Source organism: Onychostoma macrolepis, chromosome 20 (assembly GCF_012432095.1).
Source record: "Onychostoma macrolepis isolate SWU-2019 chromosome 20, ASM1243209v1, whole genome shotgun sequence".
Classification (NCBI taxonomy): domain Eukaryota; kingdom Metazoa; phylum Chordata; class Actinopteri; order Cypriniformes; family Cyprinidae; genus Onychostoma; species Onychostoma macrolepis.
Window position 1 is genome coordinate 15,036,145 of NC_081174.1, and position 17,089 is coordinate 15,053,233.

Genomic DNA, 17,089 nt, shown 5'->3' on the forward strand with positions numbered 1-17,089 from the left:
ATGGACTGTCCTCATAAAACACAAAAACCCAACATGAGTGTTGGTTTTTGGCCTTGTTAAAATACTGAAGCCATCAGTCAAATTAAGGATGTGTTCGCAAAATAAGTAGCCTTTTTTGACTGCATGTTGACTTTTTCATTGTGCTGAGATGACTATAATTAAGCCATAGATGAGTCTGAAGTCTGAAACTTTTTTTTAATAGTGCCGCAGAGTCACAGCTTGGTCCAACATAGCAACATCCAGCGGTAATTGTAATAAGATGTTTAGCTGGAAGCTAACTTGTTTGTCCCAAACAATGGCAGACAGGCATTGGGGCGGCGTATATTATACTAGGGATGTGGTCTAGTTCTGGGTTGCTATAGTTACAAATTAATTTAAATTTCTAAGTTTGTGTGCTTTTTCTTTTGAGAAAGTTCTTGAAAAAGTAACTATCAGCAAATTGATCTGATCATATTGTGATACACACCACTTTCAATCTTTAATGACCCTATAACTCCTTATGGCCCCGATATACTTCAAACGAAGTTCGTTTTCGTTCTTCGTTTGGGGGCAAAAAGAAGTTCGAAAAGGTTGAGCGACGGTATACTGTTTTCGAACATTCCAACACCCCCGCGCTGCTGGAGGCGGGGAGTAGATTAATGTAAACGTGTCGCAGCGCTCGCGTATGCGCTAGACACAACAACGATGCAACGATGGTGTATCTAGGTCTTTTATTATACTGGATAAATTATTACACATTTTTATATTTTATGTGGTGTGATGATTTGATAAAAACAAAGGTTTATTATTGTATGTTCTTTTGGCAGTTCATTTATTGTATACCATTTAAATTTGCTTATTGAAAGAACAACAACAGCAGCAGCAGCAATATGGTGTAACATTTATTTGAAACACATGTATTTGGTACTTGCTACCTTTTTATATTTTTACTCTTTCCTTTAATTTTTTTCATGGCTTTGGAAAACTTGCATCTGATGTTTCTCTACGTCGCTTTTTGCATAACTCTGGGTCATCGACACAAAGCTTCGTTGTAATTTCTTTCTAGGAATTAAATGCTTTCTCTGAACCTTTAAAGTCTCCCCGCGAGCGATTGTACAGGTGCGGATATATTTGTGGCTATTCGACACAGTGTATTTATGTTGCTAGTGACTTGGAGATGATGTTGTTCTCCTGCCTGACCTTTCTTGAATGAGAAACGAACCGGGAAAAAAAAATTGCACGTCAAAGAAGGTGGAGTTCCAGAACACACCCACCGGTTGCATAATCGCCATGGACCAATGGTAGCTCAAAGGTGTTTAGGGGCCAAAATGAACTTCCTCAGAACTTCGTTTCGGCTTGATTTTGTTCGAAATGACGTCATATCAGTTCGTTCTTCGATTTTGTTTGAAGTATATTTCAGTATAGTTTGAAGTGCTTTAGTCTTTTAATGCCAATAGATTTATATTTTGTCTTCAGATTTTTCACTGCTAATTTCTGCTTGAGCACTGCATAACATTTTTATTGTGCATTCAATTTTATTGTGTCTCTCTTTCTTGACAGCCTCGGTCCCTGTAAGCAACAGCAGTGTGAGTAGGCGAGGAACATCCCCCTCAGCCCCGGCCAGCTGGGAGAAGCGTAGCATCCACCCCGCCACAATGTCCAGCATCACCATCGACCCCGAGCTCAAGCCCGGGGAGTTTGTCATCAAGAGCCTCTTCGCAGAGTTTGCTGTACTCGCCGAGAAGAAGATCGAGGTGGTCATGGCTGAACCACTGGTGAGTATTGCCCAAAAATTAATACAGAAAACTGAACATTTAGTGAAAAATATTGATTTCTAGCAAATATAAAAATACAAATTGTGGTGAGTCCAATGAAAATGTTAAAAAACATTCATGCAGAAACGAAAACCTTTACATTTGAGCTCTGGTAATATAAATAGATTGCATTGCATTTAAAATACTATAATTTTTTTTAATTCAGGAAGGATGCATTAAATTGACAACAAGTGACAGTAAAGACATTTATAATGTCAAAAGATTTCTGTATCAATTAAAAGCTCTTCTTTAGACCTTTCTATTCATCAAAAAGTCCCCAAAAAAATGTATCTTTGTTTCCACAGAAGCACAACTGTTTTCAACATTAATAATAATAAGAAATGTTTCTTGAGCAGATTTCTGAAGGATCATGTGACACTGAAAACTAGAGTAATGATGCTGAAAACTCAGCTTTGCCATAACATCAATAAATTGCATTTTAAAATCTATTAAAATAAAAAGTTATGTTAAATTGTGATTTCACAATGTTACAGATTTGATTGTATTTGTGATCAAATAAATTCAAACTGGGTGGGCATAAGAGAGTTTGTTTATTAAAAAATATTAACAACCCCAAACATTTGAACGGTAGTGTAGTTGATATGACAGTAAAATGGCAATTCATGTCCAAAAGTTTGCCGACTGCTGGTGAAGATGAGTTTTGTGTTACCCGTAACCTCAGGGATTGAGGTGAAAGGTCAGTGGTTGTGCTTCAAGACAATGTTGGTTTATTTCGTGAAAAAGAGAGGCAGTTGTGTGCATTTTCAAAGGTTGTGGCTGAACAGAACACACACACACATACATACACTTCCCCATGTATTCCCAGAAACAGAAGCAGGGGTTTGGATTCTTGGAATGCTGTGCTGTTGGATTCTTCTCAGAGCCCCTCGTGCTGAAATACACACACATTCTCTCTCTCTCCAGACTTGTCCTTAAACGCTTCCTCTCTGTGTTCCCTCCTCTCACTTCTTGTGTGTTTACTCAGTGGTAGATTGAGCTCTCTCTCAGTTTACTCAGCAAGAGTTTAAACTGGTAATGACTGTATCAAGAGGCTGCAGAGAGGAGCTGCTTTAGAAAACACAGACGTTCAGCTCTCTGACTTTGAACTTCTCCCTCATAGTAAAGTGTTTGTTCAAATATAAACCAGATAACAGAGCATTCAAATGCCATTAACCAGGAGTCCTCGAGTCATTAAAGAATTACAGTTTCAACAAAACTATTGACTTTAAGTTAATCTTTAAATCTGAAAATCCGAAAATAAGTATCATAATTTCAATATCTGTACATTCCTACTTTTTCCTGTTAAACTGTTTTTGATAATCCATCTATCATTTATTAATTTACATTGTACTGTTTGTATCTTTGTTCTTTCAGGAGAAGCCCCTTTCCCGCTCACTGCAAAGAGGAGAAGATGCACAATTTGATCAGGTTAGTATGTGTCTCATTTCATTATTTAATAATTACAAATGTGTGTAGCATATCTCTTTCCTATCCTCTTTGCTTTTCAGTCCTCTCTTTCTTTCTCCATCACTCATTTCTGATTAGCGCAAAACTTTTAACAGCAGAGCTGCAGCAAAATGCTTTGTTTAGCAAAATGCAAAGCAAATGAGACATCATCCTGCAATGGATCCAGTCAGTGCCATTAGGCCTGTGTGTGAGAAAGAATGAGCCAGTGAGAATGTGCTCTGTATGCAGAAAATCACAGCAATATGTGTCTGTGTGTCTCTATACTTTAGAGTTTTGCTGTGTGTGTGCACGCACTGGACGTTGCCAAGAGCAGAATCGCTGTGTCATCCGCAGCAGTAGATCAGCACAGGCTGCTGGGAGTGCGTGTGTGCGTGCGCGCGTGCGTGTGCGCGTGTGTGCGTGCGTGTGTGTGTGTGTGTGTGTGTGTGCGTGTGTGTGTGAGAAAATATATCAGTTCAGGGTGTTGGAGTGTGTCTTCCAAGTGCCATGAGGGCCGGGAGAGCAGTTACATAACTCTCCTTAACCACATACATCATCCTGTCCCACACACACACACTCACCTGACGCAGGCCGCATATACAGCAGGGTACAAAAGTCTGGGAATCAAAATCAAATTTGAACCTGGATATAAACAGAACTTTTTTTTAATTTTTCTGGGACTTTGAGGCATTTTTAAACAAAGAAACATTATGTAAATTGAATAAGATGTATTTCAGATTCTAGATTATAGATCACTAATGAAATGAGTGAATTTGTGAGCATGTGACTCTTTGTACAGAGGGTCAGATGTTCTTTCAGATGCTTTTTGGGATCATCTCAGGTCATGCTGGAAAGCATGTTGATCAGGTTTGACGATTTGCTTGTGATGTTCCTCATATTTTGTTTCTCATCTGCTAAACTGTGTTGTTTTAGTATTTCTGTACTGTTATAGTATTTAAGTACTAGTATGATGTTATAGTATTTACGATTATGGTATTCAGCTTTCCTTTTAAGTTTCAGTAATTTTATGTAAGCTTATAATTGCAGTCCAATTTATTTTCAGTTAGTTGCCAATAGGTATTCAACAATACCATTTTTTCCGATCCGATACCGAAAATTCTGAGTATCTGCCGATGCCGATACCGATCCAATCCGATACCAGAGCAGTTTTTTTTTTTTTTAAATCAATGTAGAATTTCTTTACTTCTCTGTTGACTTGATCGTCACTCTTTTGTGTGGTAAACACAATCTACTACATATAGACAACTTCATTTTAATGAAAAATAACAAATGAAAAAATATATAATCATAATCTATGACAAAAATAATATTATAAACTAGGTTAGTGGATAATTCAGCAGCAAAAGATACACTGTAAAAAATGGAACGAGCTATCTACTTAAAAAAAATTATGGTAACAATATTACTCGTAATATTTTTGAGTAGTTTTTTATTTTTTTAAATGGACTCTACCTGAATAAATCATGTAAAATCTCCTAAATTAATTAATCTGTGACATAAAATAAATGAGCATATTTCACTAATTAATTAAGTTGATTCTCAAAAGTCTGTGATTTTGAGTGAGGCCTGTTTGAGTTATTTTGTACATTTAAAAGACTGTATACAGCCAAACAGCTCAAGTAGGAAAATACTTGAGCAATACTGGAAAGTACTGCACTAGCACTAGCAAAGCTACTGCTCACTGAACAAGGCTTAATGCCTTAGAGTAGTAGTATCCATAACCATAAGCTCTACTCTTCTGCACAATGGTAACGATTGCACTGCACAATGGAAACTTCAACGTAACAGAAATTCTTTCAAATGTCAAACATAACTGAACATTAAACATTAAGAGATGTTTCCCTTCACTCAAAAACACATAAAATAGCATTTCATTTTAAAATTTACTCTCCATATCCAGGCATATGCAAAGCATGCTGGGAACTAACAGTCACCTCTAAAATAAAATTGCAAAATTGAGCTAAATCTCTTAAAATAAATAGGTGGCTGCCTTTCCTCAATTTAAGCCTCAAAACTGCTTAAGTTTCTTTCTTTTTTTTAAATGAGAAAAACACATCTGGTTTTATTAGTAAAAAGTCCTCAGTATTTTCTATACAACACTGAACCACAATTTCTTTAATGAAATATACACACTATTTTTAATTATTACCTTAATTTTTTTTAATGAAAATTACAAGACCCATGGTTCATTTTTTACAGTGCTAGAAAAATCACAGGTGCACAATAATTTTATAGCCTACAATCTAGTGAGACATTTTTATTTACAAATAAAAGTGAATAAGTGTAGGACAAAATCTGGTAAAATGTTACACATTGCTCTTTGCATTGTTGTAAAATACATTCATGAAAAAACAAGTAGGCCTAAATACATTTATATATTAATATATACTATACAATTAAAAGACATTTCTTTTAAATGTATAGCACAGTAATGAAGGCAGCAACATATGATTGATAGGACAGAACAAGAAAGACTATTAATAATCTTTCATTGTGCAGAAAAGTATTATAATACGAAAGGCGCCAATACAGAGCGGCACAAAGTGCTTATGTGCAGAATGATGCCCTTGAAACAACACGGAGTCTGCGCAGCCCTCCGAGTCCGCAATAGAAAAGTTCAAAGTACAAAGGGAAGAGATATTGATGCGTAGTGTATTAAATCTGTGATACTTTGAGCCTTTTCTTTTAACAGTTTTAAACCTCAGTTACTGTGCGCTCTTGAAGAGAGTTTCATCGTTTTGACTAACCGAACGCAACACACCGATTGAATGCTGAATGGAGGAGAGCTGCAGCGGAGAGAAGAGTTCATGTGAACTTGAATTTAACGACTTCATCTGTACCTCACATTGAACTATGGAACACTTGAAATATAGTGCATGAAAACTTTATGGTGCTTTAAAATGTTTTTGTGCTTTCGTGGGGCTCAGCAATAACGCCGAATACTGTACACACAATATCGGATTTGGATCGGTCTCGTCTGACCGATACCCGATCCGGCAGAAAATGACTGTATCGGAGCTGATACCAATACTGAGTATCGGATCGATGCATCCTAGTTGCCAAGACAACATTTAGATTAGATTTTAGCTTTATTTCAATGTAAACAATTTTTAATAGTTTTAGATGGCATTGCTGCTAAATGAATACATGTAAATGTTTGTCACAAATTTGAGGAGTTCATGCAGCTTGAGTGCAAAAAAAATAAAGTAAATGTAAGACAAACTAAATATTATGACATGTTGAACAGTTTTGCTCTAATTGTTATGATATGATATGGAATGAAAAATGTATTAAATTAAAAAAATGTAAAATAGAAGTATTTTCATTAATTAGCGCAGACTTTTGGATCCCAGTGCACCTCAGAACATCACCTTTTTTTAACAAGCACACTTTTTCATTCTGCACATTAGTTTTATTTATTTTTTCCACAGCTCTAGCACGCACACACTGATTTGGCTATTGGATTTGCCTGTGCCGATTCTCAGGAACTGCTTGTTCAGTCAGTGACGTGTTGTGACTGCAGAGAGATCTGCTCTGCTGAATCACACCTTAGTGAACTATACCATCCCTCACTCACTCATCAGCATACACACACACTTCTACTCTACTGTCGTATCTGTGTGTGTGTGTGTGTGTGTGTGTGTGTGAGATGCTTCGTGCTGGATTACTGCAGTGAAAGGTTGAGTAACCACTGGACGTATCATCCTACACTCATCCTGTCATCACAGTATGACAGATCAATACCTGACTGCACTCAAATGTGCTGCCATCTCTCTTGCTTCCCTTCCCTTTTCTTTCCATTTCCATCCATTTGTGTTTTGTGTAATGTTCCCTGTTTAGATCTTTCTCTTCAATCAACTTGACAGTGTCCATTATCCATTAGGTTTTACAGGCAAAATAAAATGCCTTTCCCAATTAGAGTCTGTGCTGCAAATAACCAATACTTCAGAGGTGGCGAAGTTTGTACTTTTTAATAGAAGGTTTTTTTTTTTCTCCTTGAAATAACATACACTGAATCATGTACAACAAGCTCACCGCCATCTATTATTTATTACGTATTATTGCGGTTTATTTGTTTTATTTATGTATTATCATTCTGTATTGTGATGTACATCCGAGTGAAACGGATTCAGATCTAAATAACATTTCAATTAAATATGACAAGATAAAAAAGGTAACATGCACGAATGATTCATTTGTTTAAAAATCAATAACATGCATTTATGCCTTTTAATAGATGAATTAACTTGTTAATATTTAGTAAATATTTAATTTCATGTTGTGTTTAACCTACATGAAGAGTGTGTCATTGAGCTGTATTACTGTGTTTGTGTGTTACAGTTAATAAGCTCTATGAGCTCCATAGCAGAACACTGTTTGCCTTCGCTGTTGCGGACGTTGTTTGACTGGTACAGAAGACAGAGCGGGACAGAAGACGAGTCGTACGAGTACAGACCTCGCTCCAGCACCAAGTCCAAAGGGTGGGCAGACACGCAAATATACATCTTACACAAATACACATCTTTTTCTTTTCTTTAGCAAGAGCTTCAACAGATGCATATGATGTGCTTTTTTTCCTGTGACTTTTCATTTGGAGCTCATAAAATGTGCTTTTATTCTAACTTGAGAATCCTGCTCTTTTGATCTTTCTTTAGAGATGAACAGCACCGGGATAAAGACTACCTACTGGAGCGAAGGGACTTGGCCATAGACTTCATTTTTTGTTTAGTTTCAGTGGAAGTTTTGAAACAGGTGAGGTTTGTGTTTCATTGCTTAGGTGTGGTGTCTCTGAAGTCAGAGATAGGTGTGTTGTGGCATTAACATGCATAGACTTGCTAAGAGTGTATCAGGATCCTGAAGGAAAACAGTGACCCTTACATCATAGTTAATGTTGATGAAATGTTTTCCGTAGATTCCCCTTCATCCCGTGCCAGACGCCTTAGTACAAGAAGTCCTTAACCTGGCATTCAAGCACTTTAAACACAAAGAGGGGTGAGCCTGTATACGCAAACACACACTTTTCTATGCAAATTCTACAGATGTACCCTGGACAAATGCAAACCTGATGTGAGAGACACAAGTGTGTGATTTCTGAAACTGCCTATAATTAAATCATTACATCATTTTGTATGGATATACACTGCTGTTCAGATATTTGGGGTATATCACCAAGGCTGCATTTATTGAATCAAACATTTTGAAATAATATTACAAATTGTGAACTAATGGTTTTGTTTTTTAATATTTTGAATTATAATACGTTCCTGTGATGATAAAGCTGAATTTTCAGCAGCCATTACATGATCCTTCAGAAATCACTCTAATATAATGATTTGCTCCTCAAGAAACTTTTATAATTATTATCACAAAACAGTTGTGCCATTTTTGTGGAGACTAGGATACATTTGACTAGGAAGTTCAATGGAACAGCAAATAGGAATCTTTTGTAACATTGTAATTGTTTTTACTGACACTGTTTTTCATGCATTCTTGCTGAATAACGTATGAATTTCTTTCAAAAAATTACACATTTTACAGACCCCAAACTTAACAGGTTTAAATGTAATTTTGTAATTAATGGAAATGCGAACCCAGATTTTCTTCATTTTGTGTAGAATTGCTTGTGTTACTGATTATTGTCATGGTTTGTTTGACAGGTACTCAGGCCCCAACACTGGTAATGTGCACATCATCGCTGACCTCTTCGCTGAGGTCATCGGAGTCCTCGCCCAATCCAAGTGAGTCCATCCCAAAACCACAATGAGCTTACAGTGTACCTTCTGTGGTCTGTTGCGCATTTTAAATATTCACTTTGACAAAAAAAACTTGACAAAGTTGAATATGACGTACGCTCACGAAATGAGTTCAGTCATATCTGTGGCCTAACTGTTGTTTTATTTTAAGTAAAGTGTAAAGCAGAAGGATGAAGTTGATGCTAGCACATCATTCAGATCTCCCATTGGAGTTAACAAAGCCCTCAAACCCCTCTCATTCAGTCACACTTACTCGCCTCGAGCTAAATACAGATGATTTGTTCAGTCTTCGGACGCTTTTAATGTTACTGTAATTCTCTGCTCGCCACACGCTAAGACTTCCTCACAGCTACATGAAACTGTCTGTTTAAGCTGTAATGTAATTTATCTCTGTGCTGTAATAGTCTGGGTCTGAAATTGATTTACCACAGTGCTCAACCTTCCCTCCAGTTCATGATTTCCTGTGCGGAGCCACTTTGCCCCGAGGACAGTGTTTGAAGAGGCCGTTTTACATAATATGATAAAGTCATGATACGCTGACTGTGGTCCTTGCTTGTTTGGATCTAGCTGGTTTGCATTAATATATCAAGCTTTTGCATTTGGGTTTTGTTTTTACTTAAGGGAAACTTTAAATCTTGAACTTGAACAATTATAATTACCCACAGACGGTAACAAGCCAGTTTTTATTCAACCTGTTATGTGACATGTTTAGTTTTGGTTGAAGGCTCCTACACACATTTGTTGATAGAAACTCGATGCTGAATTTTTATCAGCTGTTGTGTGAACAGACTATACACCTAATTTCAACATGTTAATTCATTTCTGTTTATTTATGTTTGTGTGCAGGTTCCAGGCAGTGCGTAAGAAGTTCATTACAGAGCTTAAGGAACTGAGGCTGAAGGAGCAAAGTCCTCATGTGGTGCAGAGCATCATCAGCCTCATCATGGGCATGAAGTTCTTCCGAGTCAAGATGTACCCCGTTGAGGACTTTGAGGCTTCTTTCCAGTTCATGCAGGTCGAGACACATGCAAACACAGACATGCAGTGCACGTCCTTGTGGCTTGTAATGAGCTGCTGAGGGTTTTTATGTGATTTATCCACTGAAAAGTTGTCTTCAAAGAGTTCAGAAACCCAAAGATGAAAATTCTGTCATCATTTACTCACCTGCATACTGTTCCAAATCTGTATGACTTTCATTCATCTTCATACAATACGAATGAAGGTATTTTCATTGAAATTATGACACTTTAAAAAGTTAATGTAGACAATGTAAAATAATTGGCTGGTTTAATAAGACATGCTAAATTTATATGATGAACAGATTTAATTCAGGCTTTTGTTTGCAAATAAATAATGATCAATGCACATATATACAGCTTTTCAAATAAACATGCTTGACTTTCAATGATGAGTCAGAAATTACCCATATATTTTAATAAAAATATTTTCATTTGTGTTTTGAAGATGAATGAAAGTTGTATGGGTTCATAAAAACATGAGGGTGAGTAATTAATAACAATTAAAATTTTGGGTGAACTAATCCTTTCATTTTGGACACTAAAGATGTTTATCTCATAAATGGAGTATATATAATTATAGTTAAATTAAATATATATGATCAAGTAAATATAATTTATTTTTTAAAATCTAGTAAATTTGTTAAATCAACGGTTATCTAGCATAAAAGGGGCTTGACCTTCTCAACAATTAAACAATTAAAACCCCACAACAGCAACGTAAGTTTTACAAAATCTGATCATCTGAAAAAAGATGATAAATAAATATATACTGTAAATATTGTTTTCAGGCCCTTTTTTGTTCCATTTTTGTGGAATGTGCCACATCATCACTGTCAATACATAATGAGTCTCGTCTACTCTATTGTCGTTCAGACAGTACTTCTTTTGTATTATTTGCGAGTTCTCTGTAGTCATGCCTCATAAAATCTCTTGAGTAACAGTCTCAATGTGTTGGCCCTACCTTTGCCATCAGGACTATGTGGAGCAATTCCTTTACATTAGCCAGTTACAGGCAGTGAAATACCGCACTCAATATGTGCTGCACTTAACAAGCACTGTAATCCAGAGATTTTATTGAGCCAATAGCTGCAAAGTAATGCTGTATTTTACTGTAGACCTCATATTTCTCCAACCACAGTGTGTGAATGTGCAGGCCTTACAAAAGATTTAAAAGTGGTGCATCCTTTTCAGTTACTAAAACTGGACTTTTATGAGTTTCTCTCAAATGATCAGTGTGAAGATTTGCATTTATTAATTAAATGTTTTGTTTTGTGTGTTTCTGGTGGTGAAGCAGGAATGTGCTCAGTATTTCCTGGAGGTGAAGGACAAAGATATCAAACATGCACTGGCTGGCCTGTTTGTTGAGATCCTCATCCCTGTAGCTGCTGTAAGTATCCCAGAGCTCTCCATTTGTTTAAATGATATAATATCATTCCTGCCTGTGCAAAAATCATTCCAATGAGCCAGATTTCACATGCGTACTGCAGAAATGTAACACATTCTGGCTAAATTGCAACATTGCTACATCAACTCTGATTTAAATTAGTGTAGTTTCACAATATGGCAATACAGAACATTACACAACTTTCCATTAATTCAAGTCAGAATACGTGCGATCTGTAAACACTCCGCTGCAGTCCCATTCCAGGTTTTCCGATTTGCGCCCAGTTGCGGACTTTTAATGAGACAGTCATTTAAGTATAAACAATACATTAAGTAAACTGTATTTAAACCCTGAAATTATGCTGCTTGTGTGTCTGATGAGAGCAAGAGTTTCAAAGTGACTTTCAAAAAACCTGCACCTTGTCTTTAGGCAAAATCACGCAACTCTGCTCCCTTTTGTTTTAAACCGATCACACACCGATCCAAACACATTGGCTCTTTGAAACCGTGAACCAGATCATTTGACAGTGGCTCAGAGACTGTTCTGGAGATTTCATGATGGTACATGTCTTGTCAAGTGGTTTGAGGTGGAGTTTGTGGAATGAGTTGCTACAGAAACACAATTGAAATGTATTTCGTTTTGCGTTGACAAGATGAATAGCTCTGAGTGATTTGTGTGCTGTTGTGCACCAAGCGGGTGTAGCTCAGCGTGAGGACTTATATGTTTGTGCTTGTGTGTTTTTGGAAGGCGGTGAAGAATGAAGTGAATGTGCCCTGCCTGAAGAACTTTGTGGAGATGCTCTATCAGACGACCTTTGACCTCAGCTCAAGAAAGAAGCACTCACTGGTACAATCCTTTTTTTGCTTTGATACATACTTTCCCACAGTCTTCTGAAGCCTAGATCATTCTGCCACCCAGAAGTCTGTCATTCTTTTGTGGAGCACAAAAAGACAAGTTTAGCTGATTCCACCAGTCGCCCTTTTCCATGCAATTACAAAGCTTCAAAGAGTACCATAAAACATAAACCTAGTATCATATAAGTGGGCCATAAGAGTTTTGCATTTGTATTTCAAATTTTTAGTGTCTGCTCTATCAGTAGTATTGAGTGAGTAATAGTTGTTATTCGCTGTAAATCCGTCCTAGCTCACCTTGTCAAGTGCATGAGAGAAGTTGCAGTGTCTGATTTGGGAATCAGCATGTTCATTTCATGTTCACGTTTTTTTTGTTTGATATATTTTTAAAGTTTTCTGTGTCTTTCTCTCTCCTCAGGCATTGTATCCCTTAGTCACATGTCTGCTGTGTGTTAGTCAAAAGCAGTTCTTCCTCAATAACTGGCACATCTTCCTTCAGAACTGCCTTTCCCACCTAAAGGTAATGTTTTCTAACAGTGGAATGAATACAGAGCGTTTACTCTAGCTTTGTGACATCCTGTGAAAAAAGAAAACACTAGAGCTGACAGTTTCAGAGATTGCACCATAGTAAATGCAGCTTAAAAGTAGCAAAAGTAGCTATAAATCCTACCTTTTAATCATGTTGTTTGGGCGCTGCAAAAACAGAGGAGTTGATGCATATAGATTCTGAAGCCTGGAGGCAGGTTTGGTGATTCAATATGAAAATTCATTCTGTAAGTGGGTTGGTTCACTTACAAAATACAAAATGGTGGTGTTACAAACAACATGTGTAAAATGCCTCTTGCTTCTACCGTTCAGTTAATTATACCCGTGTCATCCACTCTTTCTCAATCATATCTCCAAACCGTGTGTGTTTGTGCTTGTCCGCGTTCTTTTTCATTGTCGCTGGTTCAGCTACCAGGATGTGATCGTTTTTTGGTTTCCTTACTCCCTTTCCACAATGATTGAGTTTCCCTCCAATCTATGCAACTTTATCATGTGAATTTTGAGGATTGATACGTGATGCTTTGATTTGGTGGTGGTGATTTTATGAATGAGTAATCAAACTCTATGTAACTCCCTGCAGTATCGATTAAATCCTTTACTTGCTTTCCGTTAATCTAGATCAGGACTGGATCAGAATTGGACTGTAGTGTGAATCTTACTCCAAATCCACTTTAGGCCGCTTCTTACACCTCTCAAAAAGTCATGTGAATGATTCAGGATCAGAAGTGAAGTTTTCTCAGTGATCTGGTGTAATGTCTTTAGCCAACTGAGCCCAGGTTTATGGGATTTGTAGTCTCAGTGGTGGATAATTCCTCTCCTGATTGATCCATGGACTCCCTTTGCAGTTCTGCTTGTCTGTCTGCTACCCTGTCTGGTCTAACCCTGCTGTAGTTTGTCTTCCCAGATCAACAGACCTTAATCAGAGTGGACGTTATTTTTTATTTGAAGCCTTATTTTCATTTGCATAAATTTTATATAGCGTCTACTCTGACTAAAGTCAGCACAATCATTCTTGCTTGTAATCGTTCATTTGCATGCACTAATCTTGCCTCCCATTTTTGTTTAAAATATTTAATTTTTAAAATTTCATTTTAATTTATTCCTGCCACTTGTCTTCTCACCCATCAGAAACTCTTCATCTTCATCAGCACATCAACTGTATATAAGTTAAATTGAAAATAATCTTCCTAGAAGCTTTTGTCTAATGGGCCATTTTCATTCCTTAAGGAAGTATAGATAAATGTTGGAATACTCGTGTTGATTCTGTTAAGGCCGGGACACACTTCACGACACGACTTCAAAGAACTAGCGGCGACGAAAGCCGACGGTGTTGTCGCCTCGCGTCGGCAGCGTCAGACCAAAAAGCTGCGCTCGAACACACCGCACAGACTACAGCCGACGACAAATTAACATGTGCGTTCTGCGCGTGCGTGAGAGGAATTAGCTGTCTATTTCAGCAGCTATCAATTCGTCATTCAAAAGGAGAAACCGAAACAAAGATATACAAGATAAACGCAGATATATGAAACGTAAACAAAGCAGCGCTTGCTTACCATTTTGAATATCAGTAACGTTGATAACTTTAATTATTTTAAGCGGCTGATGTTGTTATGAAAACATTCGCGTATTAGAATGATTGGGAAAGATCACGTAACATTTAAACAGCCTTCTGTCTGTACCGCCTTCATTTACATGCTCGTTTTCATCACTTTCGCTTTAATTCTTGGGCACTGATTCGTTCGCTAAACTGAACATCCAATAAGAGTTCTCCGTCTCGAGTTCTTCAACATGTTGAATCGGGCAAACTGCCGCCGTCGTGAGCCCGACGAGAGCTGATGAGTGGAACACACCAGACAAACTAGCCTGACCGTCGCTCGCTGGCCTTTAGGAATCTGACATTGAAGTATTAAATCCCATGCACCCTGCACTTTGTTTTGCATGTTGTTGTAGCACAAAGCTTTGTTTTGTTCTTAAGTTTGTCTCTTGTTCTTTTTCTAACCTGCATGTCTTCCCCATCACCATCACCCCCTGTCCTTTGTCATCTTTTTTGTTACCCCTGCGTTTATTGGCTCCAGATGCCGTCAAACAACAGCATCCGTAAGCAGATTGAGACCTTGCAGGTGAGTTACCATGGTTACCCACAAGGGAGCTAACCCTGCCCCTCAGAAGTCATGTGATTGACCTGTGTTCCACATGGGCTTCCTGAGACTTCTTTTGCCAGAACATAGAGGAAACAATGCTAAATAGCTTCATTACTGTCCTGCTGTCCTCAAGAATTCACACAGGAAAACCACCCAGTTCAAGGAGTCACTGATGAAGGCGTAAGAAATGTTTTATCTGAGGCGGCATCAATTCAGCCCAAAACTCTCTTGCCGCGCTTTAGCCAAAGCAAATATAAAAGTATTTTGCATTACTATACATTTCCAAAAAAAAAAATGTAGGTGACAGTATAGAATGAATTATAATTATTTCATCAAATTTTGTGTTAATTATGAAAGAGATTTATTTTTATCTTGCAGGGGGACCAGGTTCAACTCTTAGCCTAAATTTTAATATTGCAAGCAAATTTGCAGCAAAGTTTGACAGCAATCACAATGCACTTCTGGGGGGGGGAAAAAAAGTGGCAGTGGCTTGTTTTGAGTGTACAACTATTTGAAATGTACCTGCAGACTCATTAGAACAGAGAGGAAAAATGTATTGCTGGTAATTCTATAAAGAAATGGCATCCCTGTTGATAAAAGACACTAGGGAGTCCTTACTGTACTAGTGCTCTAATACTTATGTAGTTGATGTTCACTGCAAACCATGCAATCATATCGCCCCCTATGGCGAGTGTTGGTCATTACACCCTATTTGATGCTCTTTACTGCAGTCTGATTAGCTGCTGTGTGTGTGAGAGAGAGACTGAGTAGCTGAAAGAGTGAGAGAGACAACTGCTTAGTCAATGACTCGATTTGGACGAACCGTGATGTGTTAATCACAGATTCATTAGCAGAGTTTTATGAATCCCTCTTTCATCATCTATTGCTTCTGCTGAACAGCTGATTTATGAGTCATCTCTTTGTGCATCAATGCCGTTAAAGCAGAAATTACAGCTCTTATTGGCTTGTAAATGGAGTCCAGTGCGTCATATTCCTCATTAGCTCATCACGAGCAGCAAGTGAACTATCGATCACCCATGACGATACAGATGAAGCAGCAGCTCTTTATGAATGAATCTAGCATATTTTCATGGCTGAGTTAATTCGCAAATTGTTGTCTTTGGAGGTCATTTTGACTCACTGGGGGGTTTGTAAGGCCCTGCTTTGTCTTAAAAGCAATGCATTTGTAAAAATCCAAAATAAGGATTTTTATTTTTATTTTTACTTTTTGCTCTTTTACTTTTTTGGAAATAAATGCCTTATTTCTATGGCTTATTTCATGAGTTCTTGTTGTCTGAGCATTTTTGTTTCTTTCTTTTTAGAACAAAGATCCCAAAATGTCTCGTGTAGCACTGGAGTCTCTGTACCGGCTGCTCTGGGTTTACATCATCAGGATCAAGTGTGAGAGCAACACAACCACACAGAGGTAAGACACACAATCCTACACAATCATACAGATTTACAAAAATATCTTGAATTTATGCCAATTGCACACACATTAAGAATGCATTCACTCAATACTAACACTAGGCACAAACATACCATTGTTTGAGAAGATAAACCTCTCACAGATATAAACAAATATATACAAACTGAGTCTTGTAGACAATTCTTATTTATATGTATATAACATCTCGCATTATTTATTTTCCTTCACAGTCGTCTCCTCAGTATTGTAACAGCACTTTTCCCAAAGGGCTCTCGCAGCGTGGTGCCCAGGGACACACCCCTCAACATCTTTGTTAAGATTATTCAGTTTATCGCTCAGGTAAAAAAAACAAAAAAACAACAACACTCAAAACATATTTTAGAACAGCTCAGGTTCATATCCTGCCTTCGTTTTGTCCCAATCCTAAAGCTAGCCATCCACTTTACCATCAACAATCTGTTATTTTATAATGAAGGTAAAATGATCACTATGAACATTTGGGAGGGTGATTTTGGTTTATTGCGTTGGTTTTCATTAGTTTGTGGCACGTTGTTTTTCCCTCTCTAAAGGAACGGCTGGACTTTGCCATGAAAGAGATCATCTATGACCTGCTGTGTGTGGGCAAGTCCCACAAGACTTTCACCATTAATCCAGAGGTGTGTGAAGACATTCACATAATGTACCAGCAATTAAATTTAAAACAAAA

General features: G+C 37.5%; 1 protein-coding gene across 8 annotated transcripts in view; it reads left to right on the forward strand.

Annotated features, from left to right (window-relative positions):
* The window catches only part of fryl (furry homolog, like), a 106,870-nt gene that overhangs the window by 51,939 nt on the left and 37,842 nt on the right, over positions 1-17,089 (forward strand). For 5 of the 8 annotated variants that reach the window (XM_058756075.1, XM_058756071.1, XM_058756069.1 and 2 more), the window contains 14 exons: positions 1,540-1,754; positions 3,168-3,221; positions 7,602-7,741; positions 7,916-8,012; positions 8,173-8,252; positions 8,918-8,998; positions 9,860-10,028; positions 11,327-11,419; positions 12,164-12,262; positions 12,686-12,787; positions 14,889-14,933; positions 16,277-16,380; positions 16,614-16,722; positions 16,953-17,039. In XM_058756075.1, coding sequence (XP_058612058.1) covers positions 1,635-1,754; positions 3,168-3,221; positions 7,602-7,741; positions 7,916-8,012; positions 8,173-8,252; positions 8,918-8,998; positions 9,860-10,028; positions 11,327-11,419; positions 12,164-12,262; positions 12,686-12,787; positions 14,889-14,933; positions 16,277-16,380; positions 16,614-16,722; positions 16,953-17,039 — 1,380 coding nt within the window. In that variant the 5' untranslated portion in view covers positions 1,540-1,634. The remainder of the gene's footprint in view (positions 1-1,539; positions 1,755-3,167; positions 3,222-7,601; positions 7,742-7,915; positions 8,013-8,172; positions 8,253-8,917; positions 8,999-9,859; positions 10,029-11,326; positions 11,420-12,163; positions 12,263-12,685; positions 12,788-14,888; positions 14,934-16,276; positions 16,381-16,613; positions 16,723-16,952; positions 17,040-17,089) is intronic. The other 3 variants (XM_058756072.1, XM_058756074.1, XM_058756076.1) reach the window with 1 other exon arrangement.